The sequence below is a fragment of the Helianthus annuus genome, chromosome 6 (assembly GCF_002127325.2).
Source record: "Helianthus annuus cultivar XRQ/B chromosome 6, HanXRQr2.0-SUNRISE, whole genome shotgun sequence".
Taxonomy (NCBI): domain Eukaryota; kingdom Viridiplantae; phylum Streptophyta; class Magnoliopsida; order Asterales; family Asteraceae; genus Helianthus; species Helianthus annuus.
Window position 1 is genome coordinate 163208 of NC_035438.2, and position 19061 is coordinate 182268.

The 19061-nt window shown below is 33.5% G+C and overlaps 1 protein-coding gene and 2 long non-coding RNA genes across 4 annotated transcripts; 2 read left to right on the forward strand and 1 right to left on the reverse strand.

The window, feature by feature from the left end:
• The first annotated feature begins 2588 nt into the window (after positions 1–2588).
• LOC110945123 lies at positions 2589–4031 on the forward strand. The gene is made up of 4 exons (XR_002595042.2): positions 2589–3031; positions 3110–3299; positions 3405–3456; positions 3589–4031. It is a non-coding gene; the product is annotated as an uncharacterized LOC110945123 (long non-coding RNA).
• Positions 4032–6245: 2214 nt separating this feature from the next.
• LOC110945122 lies at positions 6246–6875 on the forward strand. The gene is made up of 2 exons (XR_002595041.2): positions 6246–6519; positions 6607–6875. It is a non-coding gene; the product is annotated as an uncharacterized LOC110945122 (long non-coding RNA).
• Positions 6876–11991: 5116 nt separating this feature from the next.
• LOC110866028 (replication protein A 70 kDa DNA-binding subunit B-like) lies at positions 11992–16972 on the reverse strand. Of its 2 annotated transcripts, XM_035974284.1 has the most exons (12): positions 16638–16972; positions 16254–16397; positions 16101–16146; positions 15521–15736; positions 14185–14620; positions 13796–13917; positions 13573–13657; positions 13345–13483; positions 13030–13241; positions 12640–12955; positions 12455–12535; positions 11992–12361 (listed from the first exon to the last, which is right to left on the reverse strand). In XM_035974284.1, exons 9-12 carry the CDS (start codon positions 13236–13238, stop codon positions 12275–12277), a joined length of 693 nt encoding a protein of 230 aa, XP_035830177.1. In that variant the 5' UTR covers positions 13239–13241; positions 13345–13483; positions 13573–13657; positions 13796–13917; positions 14185–14620; positions 15521–15736; positions 16101–16146; positions 16254–16397; positions 16638–16972; the 3' UTR covers positions 11992–12274. The 2 variants fall into 2 exon arrangements, with proteins under 2 accessions (XP_035830177.1, XP_035830178.1); XM_035974285.1 differs by lacking the exons at positions 13345–13483; positions 13573–13657; positions 13796–13917; ... (3 more) ...; positions 16254–16397; positions 16638–16972 and having other exon boundaries at positions 13152–13241.
• Positions 16973–19061: the final 2089 nt, after the last annotated feature.

A 19061-nucleotide genomic window follows, 5' to 3' on the forward strand; every position in this document is an offset into this window, starting at 1 on the left:
CGGGTGCAACCGGTGTCGCAAAAGCATTGTAAAACTCTTCGGCCATGATTTTATAACACGTTTTTCAATAACAGTCAATTACGAGCGAAATAGCAGGTTGGAATGATATCACAGGTAATCTGGAGCGAAATCAGGGGTCTTGTGTGTCCCTATAAGCGAAATCAGGTTTATGGGTGACCTTAATAGCGAAATTAGGGGTCTTGTGTGTCCCTATCAGCGAAATCAGGTTTATGGATGACCTTAAGAGCGAAATTAGGGTTATGGGTGACCTTATTAGCGAAATCAGGGTTTATGGGTGACCTTATTAGCGAAATCAGGGTTTATGGGTGACCTTATTAGCGAAATCAGGGTTTATGGGTGACACAAGAGCGAAATTAGGTTGTATTTGTGTACACAAAAGCGAAATCAGGTTGTATTTGTGTACACAAAAGTGAAATAAACAATTGTCCATAAAAGCGAAATCACTTCGCACATCAATTTGGTCCATTTTTACTCCGAATTTCAGTCTCAAACTTTCAAGGGTTTGTTATTGTCCAATTTTCTATGATCTGTGAAATTTTGGTCCGATTCTAACCATGAAATCTTCCCGAACTGATAAAAGAAGGTGTAGAAGACAGAGAATGAAGCTGTAATGGCAAGAACTCCTCGTCCTGAGCTCTGATACCACTTGTAGGATCGCGTGCTGACCCGAACGAGTCAATCGGAGGTGTTCTAATCCGTTTCAGGTGCGGAATAACAAGAAACGGACACAAAAAACAGCTTGTTCTACAAAATCTTGCCTTGTATATTGATTTCACACTGATTACAAGTCAATCGGCACTTCGGCAGCAATTCGGTACCGGAAACAAGACGTGTTTCAAATGATTTCGTTCTTGGGGTATATATAGATCTCAGATTTCGCTCATATGGACATGATGTCCATAAAAGCGAAATCACTATCCTGATTTCCCACGAAATTGCCAAACTTCTGATTTCCCACATAGTGACATAATTCTGATTTCCCACATCGTGACATGTCCATATGTGTGAAATCAACTTTCTGATTTCCCACATAGTGACATGTCCATATATGTGAAATCAACTTTCTTGGGAAATCATCACTACTACTCTATATTCTCGTACAATGTGCCCTGATCTAACATTCTAAAATGACCGGTGCTTGTTGGTGGGTCACCGGTGTTTGGAGTTGTTTAGCCGGAAAACAGATGTCAGGTAAAAATGTATGCCTGTACTGATACTATGTGTTTACTTTGGGTCCATTTTGTGATTTGCTAAACATAAAGTCATAAATACATCAGTAACTAAGACAACTTTGTATATTTTTATGGCAAAGAGGTTAATTGTGAATTTTAAATGGTTTATTGTGTGTGCATAAACTTGTGATTATTTAAGTGGCAGAGAGGCGACATGTAATATGGATTGGGGTAACATTGGTATTAGGATTTAATTGACAACCGATTCCGACGAGAACCGTTTAGCCCGGTTCCAAACCGAACCGAAACCTTTAAAATACGGCCCAGTTCCGGTTCTTATATTTAACATTAAATGGTTCCAGTTTGGTTCAGTCCGGTTTTGAACCGTTCCACAGCCCTATATGTAATAGTGCATATATACACATGGTTTTGTATATATCTGGGTGATCTTTTCATTTGCAGGTAAAAAGGTGCTGACTTGGGGAAGAGGCACAACTAGTCAACTTGGTCATGGAGATCTAGTTAATAACTTAGAACCAAAATCAGTAGAAGTTCTAAATAACCTCAATATAACCCGCATATCTATCGGATGGAACTAGGGGTGCAAACATGCCAAGCCGAGTCTGAGCTCGATTAGCTTCGAGCTTTGTTTCTAAGAAGGTATTTTGATTTAGTAACATGTCAAAAGTTAAAAAAAATCTAATTTTATAAGGGTAAAAACTTTGATTCATTGTGTTGCTGCATGAAAGAATAGGTAAACAAGTCCATTTTGACTCAAAGCCAAAATCTTATTTTAATTTGAGAAATTAGTATCCAAATCTAAAAATCTCAACACCAATATGCATGACGTGAGATCAAAACTCTTGTCAAATCTTTAAGTTAATCCATAGCAGCAATAAAACCAAATCGGTTATGACATCGACACAGTTTTTAGGAGGACCCCAACAATTTTAATAGAGTAAACTGCCAAAAGAGTCCATGAGGTTTGGTCACTTTTTCCACTTTAGTCCAAAACTCAAATCTTTTGAATCTGGGTCCCTGTGGTTTCAGTTTTGTTGCCATTTTCATTCAAAATCAAAATCTAGTCAGATTTTTCAGTTAACATCCAGCTTTTTTGTCTTTGTCCTCTTTTTTAGTGAAACATAAAATGGTTTTTTAACGTTTTATTATAACAAATAAAAAAATTGACCATTTTGCTCTTCATTAAAAGGGAGGAAAAGGACAAGAAAAAACTAGATATTAACTGAAAAGTCTGACAAGATTTTGATTTTGGATGAAAATGGCAACAAAATTGAAACCACAGGGACCCAGATTCAAAAGGTTTGAGTTTTACACAAAAGTGAGCAAACCTCAAGGGCCATTTTGGCAGTTTACTCATTTTAATAATTTGTAATCTGCATGAACTTGATAAACAACATCAACCATTTGGACCCATTGTTGACACATTGTTTTTCATACCTGTGTTCACCTAATTTGTACCCATAGCAAACGTGTAAAGCTAGCTTATATATAATTTTTTTCATAATTTTATAATTAGTCATTATAGTTAATTCCTTATGCTTGGTTGTAATACAATAACCTTCATTTTGTTTTATTTATTAAAAGCTAGCAAAATTCCTGAATTCAACCAGCTGATTTATCGGAACAGATGGTGTGAGGCATTAGACCGACTTCTTGAGACAACTAACTTCCCAGAGTTCACGGTCTGTGTCTTCCCTGCTCCATGTGAAGGCTCTTGTGTGCTCGGTATAATCGAAAATCCAGTCGCATCAATCGATCATAAACAAGGATTTTGAGGATGGATTGATGGTGCCTCGACCATCCCTCAAGAGAACTGGGTAATTTTGAATTTCTTTGCATTGACTTGCCAAATTTTGCATTTTCATTTATTTTTTGACTATTCCATTTTTCTACAGATTAAAATGTAGCTGTTGTTGGAAGTGGTCATGCTGGATTAGTAGCTGCCGATCAACTAAATAGGATAGGCCATACAGTCATCGTGTTTGAGCGCGCTGACTGAAACAGAGGACTCATGTTGTATGGGGTTCCTAATTTGAAGCCTGACAAAACAACTTGGTTCAAAGACGGGTTGACATGATGGCTGAGGTAGGTGTGAATTTTGTTGTTGATGCCAATGTTAGAAGTGATCCATCATATTCCATTGAACGGCTTCTTAAAGGCAGTGAATTAAAATCATATTATACATTATAGGCACCTTTCGGTTGGTCTATATGGACATGCTTGTTACGGATCTAAAACACAGGTAACTTGCCTTTCAAACAGACAACAATTATTGTACTAAAACAGAACTTGTGGCCTTTTCTGAACTATATAGGTATTTATTTTGTTATAGTTGCTGATATTTTTATTCAGTTTTTTATATGATGTAATGCAGGTGATACAAAAGTACCGGCAAGGGGCAGAGCGCTGGTTGCTACAAATTTAAGCATAGTTGTACAAATCAAGAGAGCTAAGGGTGAGGCTGAGTCCAAATACCTCTTTGGTTTGGGTAATGCATGTCAACGACAGGATATTATGGATGGGTTAAGAAGCATCAAAACTGGCCACTAGTTACAAGTTCACTCTCCACCACAACAATAACAAGATGGCCACCATTCCTATGGATGCAAGTTTGCAGCACTTTCACGTTCAGAAAAAGTGAGTTTATGGACTTGAAGAAAACATACTAGAAATAGTTTTTAGTTTATTTGTACAGTCATTTCTTTTTGCAACTTCGTAGATAGGTATTGATTAGAAGTTTGTCTTTCATTAGTATTCGAGTTGAAAAATTATGTACGGATTTTCAGTTATGGTTATTAATATCATTTGTTTTTAGGCTTGCTCGTGTTTTAGTGCAGTTTTCATTTTACAAAAAAAATTGAAAACAAAATGGGCAATTACATGAAAATGGTCACATGGAACCCTATTGAATATGTGTAATCAAATGTTGGGTTATAGCCATACCTAAAATTACAAAATTCGGTGTGGCAATAAATAACCATTAGCCACGCCATAGTTAGTTTGTTTTTTTGTTGTGTGACGAAATGATACCAAATGCCATTGGAAAAGAAAATTATGTGTGACCAAAGGTTAGACAATAGCTACACTTAAATTTACAAGAATTTATGAGGCTATATATAACCATTTGCCACATTTTCATCACTTTGTTTTTTGTTTGTGTGACGGAATGGTAGTAAATGTCATGAGAAAAACAAATATGTGTGACCAAATGTTAGACAATAGTCACACCATCATCACCGATTTTTGTTTGTGTGACAGAATGGTACCAAACGTCATGGGAAAACAAATACGTGTGACCAAATGTTAGACAATAGTCACACTTAAAATTACAGAAGTGTTTTGTGTGTCTAGTTAAGGTTTTTAGACACACTTACAATAAATTCATGTGACCACATAATAGAACTGGTCACACTTGCAATAAATTCATGTGGCCGTTGCTGCCCCTTAACCACACTTAATGGACAAAATGCTTGATTATAACAACCCTTTTTGCCAACTTTTTTTAATTGATATGGCTAAAACAAACTTTTTAGTATATATATGTGACCAGATAATAGAAATCGTCACATGTAAAATAAACTCATGTGACCGTTGCTACCTTTTAGCCACAGTTTTGTCTGATTCTAGCAAGAAATAGTGGTACCCTTTAGCCACACTTTTAAGTTGCTACGGCCACTAAATGTGAGTGTGGTTGTATGATACCTACGATGACTCGACCTTTGGTCACACTTGAGTTGAAAATAAAAAGTGTGGCAAAAGGCGTATGGTCACACTTTTTTTGTGCGGCCGTAAGCCTTTTTTGACGTAGTGTAAAAAAAACCTTAGATTGAATAGTATTTTAAATCTGCATAAAGACATACTTTTGGAATCGTATAACCCAACTTGCATTAATGTAACCACATACCTCTTTGTGGAATCAATAATTCTTATTCAATCATCCAAAAAAATCAAGCACCACAAACAACTTCTGATCCTTTTGAATCTCAACCATCGTAATCAACACTTTAGACTTCAAACTATATAAGCATCTTAAACTTTTCAAGTTGAAACGGTTGATAAAACCATGTTAAGGGATTTATAGTTCAAATTTTACCTGGTGTTGTATGTGGGAAAAAAACAATATCAGATATGGGTTTGCGAATCTACTATTTATTCTACTAATTAATACTCCCTCCGTCCCATTAAAAGTGTCCTATTTTGAATTTTCAAAGTCTTTATTTATAAACTTTGACCTTAAATAATTTTGTTTGTGTTAGATAATACTTGATGAAAGTTATATGATTTGAGTGTGTTTTACAAGTGTTTTTATCAGGTTAATTTTCATCAAGTTTTATATATCACAAAAATATATAATTAAAGTCAAAGTTTATAAATAAAGACTTTGAAAATTCAAAATATGACACTTTTAATGGGACGGAGGGAGTAGTATAAAATGTAAATCATCTCAACTGTATATATTTTCTTAGTTATTTATATGCTTCATTAGATCGTATTGAATTAATACAATAAAAAATTGTTATTTTGATGCAAATGGTGCTACAGAACTAACCTAAATACTATCAAAAATTGTTATTTTGATGCAAATGGTGCTATAAAACTAACCTGGATACATAGGTAGGAAATAAGGAAGGATCCAAAAATCAGGGACATCGGGTTGGTTCCAGCCCACTCGCATATAAGTATCTAAAAATAGAACGTTAAATGTGAGAGAGTTGGATAACGGGCCAAAGCATGATCAAATTGTCTATTTTTCCTATATAGTTAATGTATTTAGATTAAATTACAAGTTTTGTTCTTTATGTTTGTATCAAATTGCAGGTGATGTTCTTTACCTTTAAAATTGACGAGTTTTGTCCTTAATGTTCCAAAATCTTGCACGTTCTATCCTTTAGGCCAAACCCAATTAGATTTTTTAGTTAACTATGGTCATGTGCCTTGCACATAAGGACATTCTTGTTATTTTATCTTTTCAGGGGTTATTACGTAAATAAATTATATTTAGAGACTATTTTGTAAAGGTTAAAAAGATAAATAATTAAAAGAAACTATCCTCTCTTTCTATATTCCTCTTGCAAGATCTGAACTCATCCCTCTCTCTATAACCATCCTCTCTGTCTCTGTTCTCTCTTTATATCACAGATCTAAGGGTGGATGTGGCGGGTTGTGGATTTGGTTGCAGGTGGGTGGGTGTCATGGGCGGCGGTGGCCGGTGGGTGTTAGGGGCGGCGGTGGCCGGTGGGTGCTAGGGGCGGCAGTGGCCGGTGGGTGTTAGGGGCGGTAGTGGTGGGTGGGTGTTTGCAACCATGTATGATTCCTGTAATGTAGTAAAGATACCAAACATAAATACTGAGATCGAACATATGATTGAGTTTATACTTGGTTGTTAATCCAGGTGTAGAGGTTCCCATCATCTGCCCCAACTGTGTGTGTTTTGTATTTGGTATTTAATGGTGGTGGTGGGAGGTGTTTCACTCGCCACCGGAGACGCCGGTATTTCAATCGCCACCGGAGACGGCGGAGAAGAAACTTCTGTTTTTGAGATATTTTACTTTTTAGGTCAGTGATTGTTTAATTGTTTAGGTTATTTCACAATTTTATTGAAACTAAATATTCATATGTGAATAACAACAGTTATTGATATTTTACTATGTTTTTGAGATATTTTCCTAGTTAAATCGGAAGGTTTTCAGGTGCGATTGCCGATTGGTTAATTGTTTAGGTTGTTGCAATTTTATAGAAATTGAAAATCGATACGTAAATAAGAACAGTTACTGATAATATATATATATACTCTATTTCTGAGATTTTATGTTGTCTAATTAGTGATTAAATTTTCCGGTGGAGCTCCGGGAGTTTATCTGCATCTGGAGTTGCAGGGTTTTTAGAGAGAGAGAGATAGTGGAGAGGCGTTTGAGAGAGAGAGTGATTTTTTTTAATTAGGTTTTTTTATTTATATCTTATTTTATTATCTTTTTACACATTTAGTCTCTTGATATAAGTTATTTACTCAATAGTCCCTGGATAGGTAAATGACAAGAATACCCTCATGTGCAAGGCACATGATCATATTTAACAAAAAAATCTAACTGAGTTAGAGCTAAAGGACAAAACGTGCAGGATTTTGAAACGTTAAGGACAAAACTCATCAATTTTAAAGGCAAAGGACACCGTCTGCAATTTGGTACAAACATGAAGGACAAAACTTGTAATTTACTCGTGTATTTAATAAGATTATATTGTTATAATGTATTTAACAACAATTTTTTAAAAGTTAAAAAAAAAGGAATTGCGACTTGCATTCTTAATCTAAATTGCACATAAAAGATAATTCATTTCGCTTAATCACAACAATCGTCACTTGGACCACCCAGTTGCTGCATAAGGTTTGACAACAACCTATTTCTAACTGGTAGTCGTCTTCATGGAATACATCGTCAGCTAACTTGATTCATTAAACCCCTAAAATAAGTAGAAACATATTGATTAAGCGGATATGACAAATCAGAAGAGTAAAATTCGTAAAATCATTCGACTGGTCAACAATGAACATGGACTTGACACTAAAATTTGGTTTTCATATGAAATCAAAGAAAACGCAATTCACGAACCAAACCATAAATTGATGAACCAAACACTAATTAAGATTTTACTAACACAAATCAGAGCGAAATATGAGGTAACAACGAAGAGGAAGTTTTATCAACCCTAATTTTCACACCTCTACACTCATTGCATTATTATGCCACAACTTAACCCAATTATAAAACTTTCCTCATTAAATCAACAACCAAAATTAGATTCACAATACCAGGTGAATAATTCGAACAACGGGTACTAAAATTCAACAAATTAACTAAAAATCATACCATTAACTCCCTTTTCTTCTAGCCTCTAACAATACAAATATATTTGAACACAAATTAGACCCTAATTTTCAAGTTAATATATTCGAAAACCAAGATTTACCATAATTTAGAGCACAAATGTTTTTAAAAAGAGTAAACTGCCATTTTGGTCCCTTAGGTTTGGTCACTTTTGCCATTTTAGTCCAAAACTCAAATCTTTTAAATTTGGATCCCTGTGGTTTCACTTTTATTGCCATTTTGGTCCAAAAATGAAATCACTTGATATTTGGCTAATAAAATCCTGTTATTTTGTCTTTTTCCTCAGGGTAAAATTGTCAATATAAATTTATTATAATACATTATTAATTAAATTAATTAAATTAAATATCCTCCTTGACCATTTAATTTAATTAATTTAAGCGTGTGTTCACCACCACCGTCAAAAAGAGAGGAACTTCCCAGAACCATCTTCCCCTAAAGTCACCTACATTGGTCAAGTTAGAGTTAGAAGCAATAAGAAAAATGCCAAAAAGATCAAAACTTTATCAAGAAAACATAGTGCTGAATCAGCTGATGATGTTAGTTTTAGAAAATTTGATCATACCCTTGATGGGCTTCCTTCAAAACGTCATAAACATAAAGAAAGTTTGAATCTTGGATCAAAGGGTGCTCAAAATGACCATCAAGATCAAGAATGTTCACAGGTGCAGAGGAAATGGGTGCATTTTCCAGTGACTGTTTGTGATGCTTTGAGAGCGTTTGGATCAGAGTTCAGTTGCTTGTTTCCTTGCCGAAGAGAAGAGAAAACAACGATCGCACGGTGGCTGGTGGCAGTGCAGGACGGTGGAAAAGATATTGAATTGGTTATTGGAGATGAAGAACAAGATGATGATGATGGAGAAAGTGTTGGGAAAAGGAGACATGTGTTTGATGATTTGCAGATTGTTGGTGATAGAATTGAAGGGTATAAAGATGAAGCAAGAGTGAGTGTTTGTGTGCCACCAAAGAATGCTTTGTTGTTGAGTAGATCTGATCCCATGAAAATTTAAGGTATTAGTAGATCTTATGAACCAAATGTTGAGAAAACTGATGAAGAAGATGAACCTTTTGACAATGAAGATAAAATCAAAGAAGATTTGGAAGAAAATCTTAAAGTGGGGCAGAAGAAAGTCATGATCTTGGATCATGATCAAGAAATTGTTAATGTGCAACAAGATGAAGGTATAAAGATCAAGAAATTAATTAATTTAATTAATAATGTGTTATAATAAATTTATATTGACCATTTTGCCCCTGAGGAAAAGGACAAAATAACAGGATTTTATTAGCCAAATATCAGGTGATTTCATTTTTGGACCAAATGACAATAAAAGTGAAACCACAGGGACTCAGATTTAAAAGGTTTGAGTTTTGGACTAAAGTGACAAAAGTGACCAAACTTCAGGGACCAAAATGGCAGTTTACTCTTTTAAAAAATAAACAAAAAAAGATTAAAAATGAACTTTTTAAGCACTCAAAAACACAATCAGCAAAAAATACCAAAACCTGATCCATAAAAGATGCAGGCAATGAGGTATGCAACAACAAATTGCATATGCAATTATCAATTCAGAAAGATAAATTTAAAAGGTTTACTCAACACAATTGACATATAATCATGCATTAAATTAAAACCGATGAAACATACCTTTCAAGGGTCATTTGCAGTCTCCTTGACTGTCTTTTTAACATCAGGGGACGCTAAGAACCATCATCACCACCCCCTCTCTCATCATGATCACTCCCTCTCTCTTTCTCTATCGTGCTCTCACTCTACACGCATTCTCTCCCTTCTGCTGCTACTCTTCTTTTAAACCCTGAAACGACACATATTTTGCAGTAAAAGCAGAAAATGAGGAAGGAAAAAGAGGACACCATGGATCAAACCAGTGTGAGTTAAGCATTCAAACAACCACATAACTACTTTACCGTACACAATAACATGCTGAATCAGGAAGAGAATCTATACTTATACCTCATCGTTACTACTAACCTTCCTCATGTCCTTTAACTCAACATTGAACCTCCCCTATAAACAAATAACTAGTTGTAGGACCCGTGTGACCACACGGGTAGGTTTAATAACCATAAAAATAGATTATAATACATCATTGAAATTGTTTGTAGTTAGTTACATATCTTTATAAAACAATGTTAAAGACAATATGTGTTAGGACATAAAAAATTTATTACTGTGTTACGAAAAAATTATTAGTTCATGTTTGATATAGAAATTAGCTAACTAATTGATAATATGTTGTCTAAAATGAAAGCATGACCTAATTTTATGTTGTCTAATAATTAAAACATTACCTACTCTAAATAACCAAATGTTATTGAACAATAAAATAAAGCCCTTATATTTGATCCAATTAATATTAATAATGGGTTAGATTTTGAAGGCCCATTAAAACCCTTATATCAAATACGGCCCCAAATTCTAATCACTCTTCTACCGCTCCATCTCCATCTCTTTTCTTCAAAGAGCGACAACGAAACCACAGGGAGTGTTCAAGATTTTCACTTATCAGCAAAAGGTAATATAAAACGTATTGATTCGATTTTGTTCTTCTGAAATCTTTGCTTCATATAATTTTATATACCACGCTTGTATGTTTGATTTTTGATCAAAGGTTTGTAGTTCTATATCAACTGTAATTTGTGATCATATTTGTTTATTTGTTTTGTTATATTTCAGATTCCATCATATGAATGTTCGTATTGTTGTTCGATTGAGGTTTATACTTTTGTATTGATGTTCGATTGAGGTTTATATATTTAGGGCTATGTAAAAAATGATTGTTTATCATTTCTTATATAAAGATTTTTTTAAGATTATGATGTTTAGCATAGTTTCAGTTGGTGTTCTTGACAGATTTTATCAGATTATAATGTTTAGTATAGTTTCAATTTGTAGATCTTGATGTGTTATACTTCTGTTTTTCATATAAAGATTTTATAAGATTATGATTTTTAGTATAGTTATATAATTTTAGTCTTTCATAGATTGAATTATAATATTTTGGATGTTTCACATGTTATGTATGTTCATATGTTGATTACTTATGGTAGTTTAGATGATACATTTGTATTTGGAGTTGAAGTTTAATGATAGATTTTTACCGATTTATATTTGGAGTTGAAGTTTAATGATAGATTTTTACCGAGTCACATTGTCCCATAATTTATGTGCACCAAGAAACTTATATGGATTTAACTTGTCACCCAGCCACAACACATCAGAACTCTCAGAAAACTACATGGTTTCTAACCATTCTTATCTTGGTTTTATTAGGAATTCGTTGGGCCCCTTAGGAACATCATAATTTATATGGATTTAAATACTACATATTTTTTAATCATCCTTATCTTGGTTTTACCAATCTATTGGTTACTACAATGAAGTTACTATAACGCGATTAACCCGATTTATATTTGGAGTTGAAGTTTAATGATAGATTTTTAGCGAGTCACATTGTCCCATTATTTATGTGCATAAAGAAACTTATATAGATTTAACTATTACATGTTTTCTAACCATCCTTGTCTTGGTTTTATTAGGAATTCGTTCGTCCGCTTAGGAACAGGCTTTCCAATTTATCAATCTATTGGTTCCTACATTACTTTATAAAAGGGTAGGTTAATATTTATGAATTATATCCTATCATAACGAAAATTGATTTAACTCAAAGAATATAACTTCTTTCACATAATTTGTGGATATTAACAATTTCTTTGTAATGCGGTTATAAAGTAAACATACATTCAAACAATATATTAAAAAAGTAGAATTTAGACTACGCCAAACTAATTTACACATCTCGTATACTATATTGCACAAATCAAAACACACATTATAAGCAAAGATTATATTTCCCAGCAAAAAACATAGTTTATAATACCAAAAAGTAAACCACATAACGGTTTACCACATCTTCCAAGTTCATAAATTACCAACATCTAAAACATACAAAACAACTGTTTCAGTAGTTTAACACTTACCAACGACAACCCAACTTCAAACAACCACATACTTAAGTACATACCAAAAACATAGGTTTGCTTAAACATCAAAATATAAGGACGTGAAAGGAGCTAAGTGTTAAGCCCAGATGGCTTCTTCCGGTTCCTTTTATTGTTAGAAGATAGTTCCCCAACATTTTGACCTTCCACGTCCTACAACGAACGTTTACCATTAGGACTGGTGTCCGAATCCTTCTCGGCTTCGACAACGGAAGAGTCGGCCGTAACAGATACAACATCCTTCAATTAAATCACAAAACAACTACTAAGGTATCAAATAATGTAATATAATCTACACTCAAGCGAAAACGAAAGTGTAAAATTCTTATTCACCTTTGAAATAGCAGTACCGGCCATCTGTGAGGATTCAGATAATTGAACAGCTTTGAATTCTGAACCTTCTTGACTAAACACCTAATATCAAAATATTACCAAAAAGGGAATTCACCTAAGATATTTAAACTACAAAAATTGGAAAGCAAAAAATAAACCAACATAAGATATACAAAAAGTCTTACCTCATCAGCAACCTCAAGAGCATTTACATTACCAGCAACCAATTCAGCGATTATGTCCGGATCATCACATACTTTTTGGATAGTGTAGACGTGGTAGTCATGGTTAAGGTTGTAATCAGAAACTTCAATTTTAAACGCCGACTTCTTTTCGACCAACCGAGATATTTCATGGGGAAAAGTTTCAGGATCATTGACCTTCACTTGGCGTTCCCTTATATCATTCGCAGTTGAACCAATAAGCTTCATTACATCTTTATCAAACATCACAAAAGAAACGCTGCCAGTTTCATCTTGCACTCTCAAATGTACTTTGAACCTGTAATAAATGTCAACTAAATTACAGTCCGAACATAGCAGTTGTGGACATAAAAAGATCGGACGTTAATTTACTTTATGGTTTTCGATGTGCATTTTTTATAGCATTTCGGATAAACCAATGAAGTAGGTGACAGATTCATGACCTCATCAGAAATGGTTTTAGCATATTGTAAGTACTCAGTTTTGGTCAACACCTTCTTGTTACAGTCTCGACATGCCGGATAAAACCAGCCATAGTTTTGTTGAACAATTTTGATCGTTGCAACTACCACACATGACATTACCTACGATATCACCGATAAAGCTTTATTAACATGCTCAATTGATAAAACATAGAAAACATTAACAAAATGAAATGCCTATGAATGTATATAGAATTATTCATACGCTTTCAATCTCAATAATTTCATCAACATGTCTCTTAGGAGTCTCAATTAGAAATTCTTGACGGACTGGAAATACACTCTGAGATGAAAGTATGGTTTGAGAAGAAGAAGCACCAGCTTCAAATTGTTTCAGTAAAAGACTATAAAAATAAAAATAGAATTAGCGTTAATACTCACACTTATGTTAATAAAAATATGAAAAATATGAAATATAAATCAGTGATAGTACCTCCTACGAAGTTCATTAACCTCGTCAATTTCTTGGTTGAGAAATAGACGACATCCAAACTTATCATTCTAAATAGTATATTGTCCTGCAAGAAACAATATACATATCCAACAATTCATTACAAATGACTACAAAAATAAAAAAAAATGTTCTTAAAAAATGTAATAAATGGCATATTGGAAAAACTAAACTAAATAAATCAGTCAAATATAAATTATCCTACCACTTCTTAATCATCGCATGCTGAATGACAGCCATCACAGTCTCATTCGGAGAGTTTTGAGACAAAAAATCATTAAATTCTTGTGCATACCATTCCACAAAGTACAACGGACTACTTCTCCCCTAAAAGAAACAGATAAAAAAAAAGCATTAAAAGTTCAAACAATCATTTACTATGAATATTGTATATGATTTACTAATCATTTACATTAAATAATGACAATGATTTACTATGAATATACCATTAAATGCAATGAAAAATCTTATATATAAAATAACCTAATCATTGCTATTGTATTAAATAAGAACAATCATTTAATGAATCTTCAGTACATTAAATACAATCATAACACACAAACAAATTTATATAAATGGCAAAGTAGAATTTACTGGAACTCTTGAAGATCCAAGTTCATCTTTTTTCTTTCGTTAGGAAAGATTTCCATATCTCCACACCAGACAACAATTCCAGTAACATCTAAAATGGTAAACATATCAACAGTAATCGGATTCGAAAGGGAGGCAAAATATATATCAGACTATCAGAAACAGACATACCGACAGTGAGCAGATTCTTTCCTTCTCCTTTAAGAATGTCTGAATGTTTAACAAAAATTAAATCCGTAATCAACACCTTGCCAACCATTCGCACGTGTAACAACCGTACACCGGTAAAGTTAATCTTATAACCATGGTTAACAACTTTGTAGGCATCGGTGTTTTCTCCAACACCAAATCTGGAGAGAATAACAACTTCGTCCTCATGAAGCTGTGAGATAAACACAGGTATCAATGGAGCCTTAATCCCTGCCTGAATCTTACGGTCCTGACAAATAAGTGAAACCACATACTTTAGAAACAAACAAACAGTACCTCAAAAAAATATAAAAGATACTCAGCTATGATAATATATGAAGGATCAATAACCAACTAATATTCATATTTGTTTCATTATGCCTAACCCTATAACAAAGAAAGAAACAGTAACTATCTATAAAGGATCAAAAACCAAGCAAAATATTAGTCTTTTTATCATTATAACTAACCCTAAATTACACAAAACAGAAAATACATAACCATGTAACTTTAATTACACAAACCTAAATTACAAAAAACACTTTCAAAACATAAACAATATTCGTCTTTGTTTCACTATGTCTAACCCTAAAACAAACAAACAAACAAACAGTAAATTGATAAAAAACGAACCAAACAAATATTCATCTTTGTTTCTTTATATCTAACCCTAAATTATCAAGGATCCAAAAAACAAACAAAAAACCATCTTTGTTTCTTTAAACAAAGAAACAAACACTAAACTCACAATAATCATCTATTAATCATCTATTTCGGATGAAAAAACAAACAAACAAATATTCATCTTTGTTTCTTTATATCTAACCCTAAATTATAAAGGATCCAAAAAACAAACAAAAAACAACCTTTCTTTCTTTAAACAAACAAACAAACAGTAAGTTTACAATAATCATCTATTAATCATCTATTTCTGATGAAAAAACAAACAAACAAATATTCATCTTTGTTTCTTTAAATCTAACCCTAAATTACACAAAACAAAAAATATATAAGCGTATAACTAAAAAGCCTAAATTACACAAAACTCAAAACACAACCATAAATCATACAACCACCTCCGAGAAACAAAACTCAAACTCAAAATGATAAAAAGAGTAAAAAAGGACAAATGCTTGACAAATACTAATACCTTCTCATCGAGCAAGATCAGGTCCATCCGAAAGGACTGAACCCATTCCGGATGATTCGACACTTGAGATTCCACATATCTTTGGACGGATTCAAATCATCAATGAAACTGAGTGACAAAGATGGTGGTTCACCGACAGATTTCTTGCCGGATGACATGGTTTGTATAGAAGATGAGGAGATTTGGAAATGAGAAGAAAGAGTGAAATGGAATCGCCTGGAAGTTTAAATGAGAAGAAAGTGTGAAGAAGAAAAAGAGAGACTTGAGATATGATTACTTCTTACAGGTGCATTAAATGCCAATTTCTTCTCCCCATGCATTTCAAAATTCCCTCCTAAACAAAACCATTTTATCCTAATAATAAAATCAGATTGTATAATTTAGATAGATTTATATATATATATATAAATATTGAAAACGAATTTATGACATCAGCATGTACATGTGGCATAGCTTAGGAGTTGACACATAGGCAGTTTTACATAAGCGAAAGTTCTCTTATTATAGATAGTATAGATGTACAGATGACTAATTAAAACAAAAAAATGACAATTAATGTATAACTACTTAGTATTCTTACCTTTCTCTTCTTATATGTTGAAGATGCCAGCCTCTTACTCTTCTTACTGATCCATCAACAATAACACAAAATAGCAAACCAAGTACATTTAGTTATGTAAAATCAATTAAAAAATAAATGCATTTGAAAGAATGAAAATTATGAGATAAGTACCTTCTCTTACCGCTGAACTATATTGAAGAGAACCACAACCTCTTCTTCTTATTGACTGTAGAGAAGCACATCCTCTTCTTCTTGTTCATTAGAGATATGCACAGCCACTTCTCGTTGTTCCGACTACCCTAAAAATTATGATACCTAAATCCACAAATCACAAGTAAAACCCTAAAAATTAACTAAATTAATATTAATATCCAAATAACACACCAATCTGAAACATAATTCATCAGTTTTGATTTAAAAGCGACACTATGAAACATAAAAGCACTAATCACAAACAAACATCACAGATCAACAAATAAAATCAAAAGAATATCTAAATCTAACATTGTTGAATCAAAATACAATAGTAAACGTATAATTTACTAAGTTTCTTACCAGCAGATTAGAGGCAACACATACTGGAGTTGAATGAGGGTTAACAGTCGTTGGCCGAATTCAAAAGAACAACCATCGCTGTTGCTAATAATGCAGAACCCTGGCTGCCATCATCTGGGTTCTCGGCCAACACCAATCCAATCATCATCGACCTTTACCTAAAACAGTCTACAGAAACCACAAAATCTATCAACTATCTGAATCGGTATGAGATGAATCGCAGATAGAGGTGGATCGCAGATGGAGTATATATGAAAGGAAAAGCTTTTGATAGGGACTGAATCAGATTGTAAGATGATATCGCCACATTAGATGAGTTTTAGGGTTTGTGGACGGGAACGATGGATGAAGAAAATGGGGAAAGAAAAGTATTTGGTGAAACGAGAAATTTGAGCGCCTATTAATTGGGCCCCTACTAAAAACCCCCTATCTTTATTTTGAATTTTGAATTTTGAAATTCAAATAAAGAGGGTTAAACAATTTATGTATTTTAAATAAATAAAGTGATATTTTTAAATTATATTTATAATGTAATAATAAAATAAGAAAAACTGAGTTGGCATAGCTATGTGTTCGATACATAAGCTTTTCCGACGTCAGCGAATGTTCAAAGCACTCAGGTAATATTATAATTTTCATCAACTACTTTCTTATCTAAAAATCAAATGTTAAATTTATATGACTAGATAAAATGTGAAGAAAAAAAAAGAAGAAGAAAACAAGACCTATGCATTACATGAAACATGAAAGTCGTTCTTTAGGATACACACATATATACTTCCGTTCTGTATCCATAACTCAAACCCACACAAAATTACTCACGTACAAGCTACAAACAAACACTAAAATATGAGGTAATAAAACAAAATACACTTAAATAACTAAGGAGAAACACGTACTTAATACCCCATTGGATATGCTTAACCTTCTTTAATTAAAATACAATCAAATGAAACAAAACAAAGCCGAGGAAACACACCAACAAGAATACAATTACAAGAAAATCACAAGAAAATAAAATTACACACCTCTCTTCATTGGATATTTTCAATCTATTCAATGCCGGAACCTTTTTGTTTGCAAAGATCGCCTCATTTCTAGCGACTGATGTAGCTTTTTTACCCACAACAATAATACCACAAATAACTTTTCATTTTTTCTGATAAATTTATGTAAGTTAAGAAGGTCTCTAAGACTAACTTTATATTTTCTATAACTAAGATGAATGTGAAAGATAAGTAAATAAAGAGTAACAAACTATCATTATTTATTTTTATTTTTGGGTGAATATCAAAGGTGATGAAAGTATGTTGTTAAAACTTCACTGGTAACCTCCATCGTTTATAATTTTTTTGGTGACGAATGAACGAACTTTTGCGGATTAAAAAAAAAAAAAAAACTATATTAGCCGTTATGTCTGTGTTTCATAAACTTTGGCATTGGAGTTGGTCACAGTTGACCCCCTCAAAGAAAGTGCCTCCGCACAACGTGACACATGGGCGCATAATGCAATAAACTATTTTCGATAACATCGGTCATCACAAAGAAAGAAAGATACACATCCACATTATCTTCATTCTTTCAGAATCCGTCCCTCATACCTTCCATCTTTCACCAAACCACCCCTCAAACTTTTAGACGGTGGTGTAGAGCGGGGATCAGAGGGTCATGGTGGTAGCAGTTGTGTGGTAACCAGTAGTTGCATGTGGTGTCGAGAAAGAAAGCGGAAAAAAAGTAAATGACAATTTGTGTCCCTAGGGTAACTAAGTCTTTCCACCTTCTTTTTAATGGTTAACTTACGGGAAGATAACGCAAAGAAAAAGTTGTAATTCAGAGGGACTCAGATAGCAAAAAAAATAAAAAGAATGGATGAAAAGTGATCTAACCATATGGATACAGATTACATTTTACTCTATAAAATATAATTGTATAATTCCAAAATCTTCGTTATAAACTAATTAATATTTATTTTATTCGACCCATAAAATTACGATCTGGTCTCTATCATCGAAAATAATAGAATAGAATTAGCTAAGATAGCCAATGATCTCTAGATCAAGTGATGGAATACTTGCATTTTTCTTGGGAGATGCAAGTTTAACTCCCACTTGGTGCAGAGTGAGGCATTGGTGGGCAATCATATGAGATCCAGGGAAACCTGGGTTGGATCCTTGAGCCAAACCGATTTTACCGGTAATTTTAGCGTCATGTCTACGGGCGGGTGGGTTACCGGGTTATCCCCGGAATTGGTGGTGGACCCGGGTTAGTCTCGGAATACTCCATTTGGTCTAGTGGGTGTACCGAGAGTGCTCAGGATTGATTATGTTGGCCCTTAAAAAAAATAGCTTAGATAAAATCAAAGAAAAAAACATTAAAAAATACTGTAGATTAAAAGGAAAGGAAGGAAGGAAGGGTGATGGAGTG

Excerpts from the sequence above, each read along its gene's own strand:
- LOC110866028 (XM_035974284.1), bottom strand. The coding sequence starts at position 13,238 with ATGTCATGTGTGGTAGTTGCAACGATCAAAATTGTTCAACAAAACTAT. Across the intron at positions 12,956-13,029 it reads TGCACATCGAAAACCATAAA|GTTCAAAGTACATTTGAGAG; the intron begins GTAAATTAACGT and ends CATTTATTACAG. Across the intron at positions 12,536-12,639 it reads CTCTTGAGGTTGCTGATGAG|GTGTTTAGTCAAGAAGGTTC; the intron begins GTAAGACTTTTT and ends TTTTGATATTAG.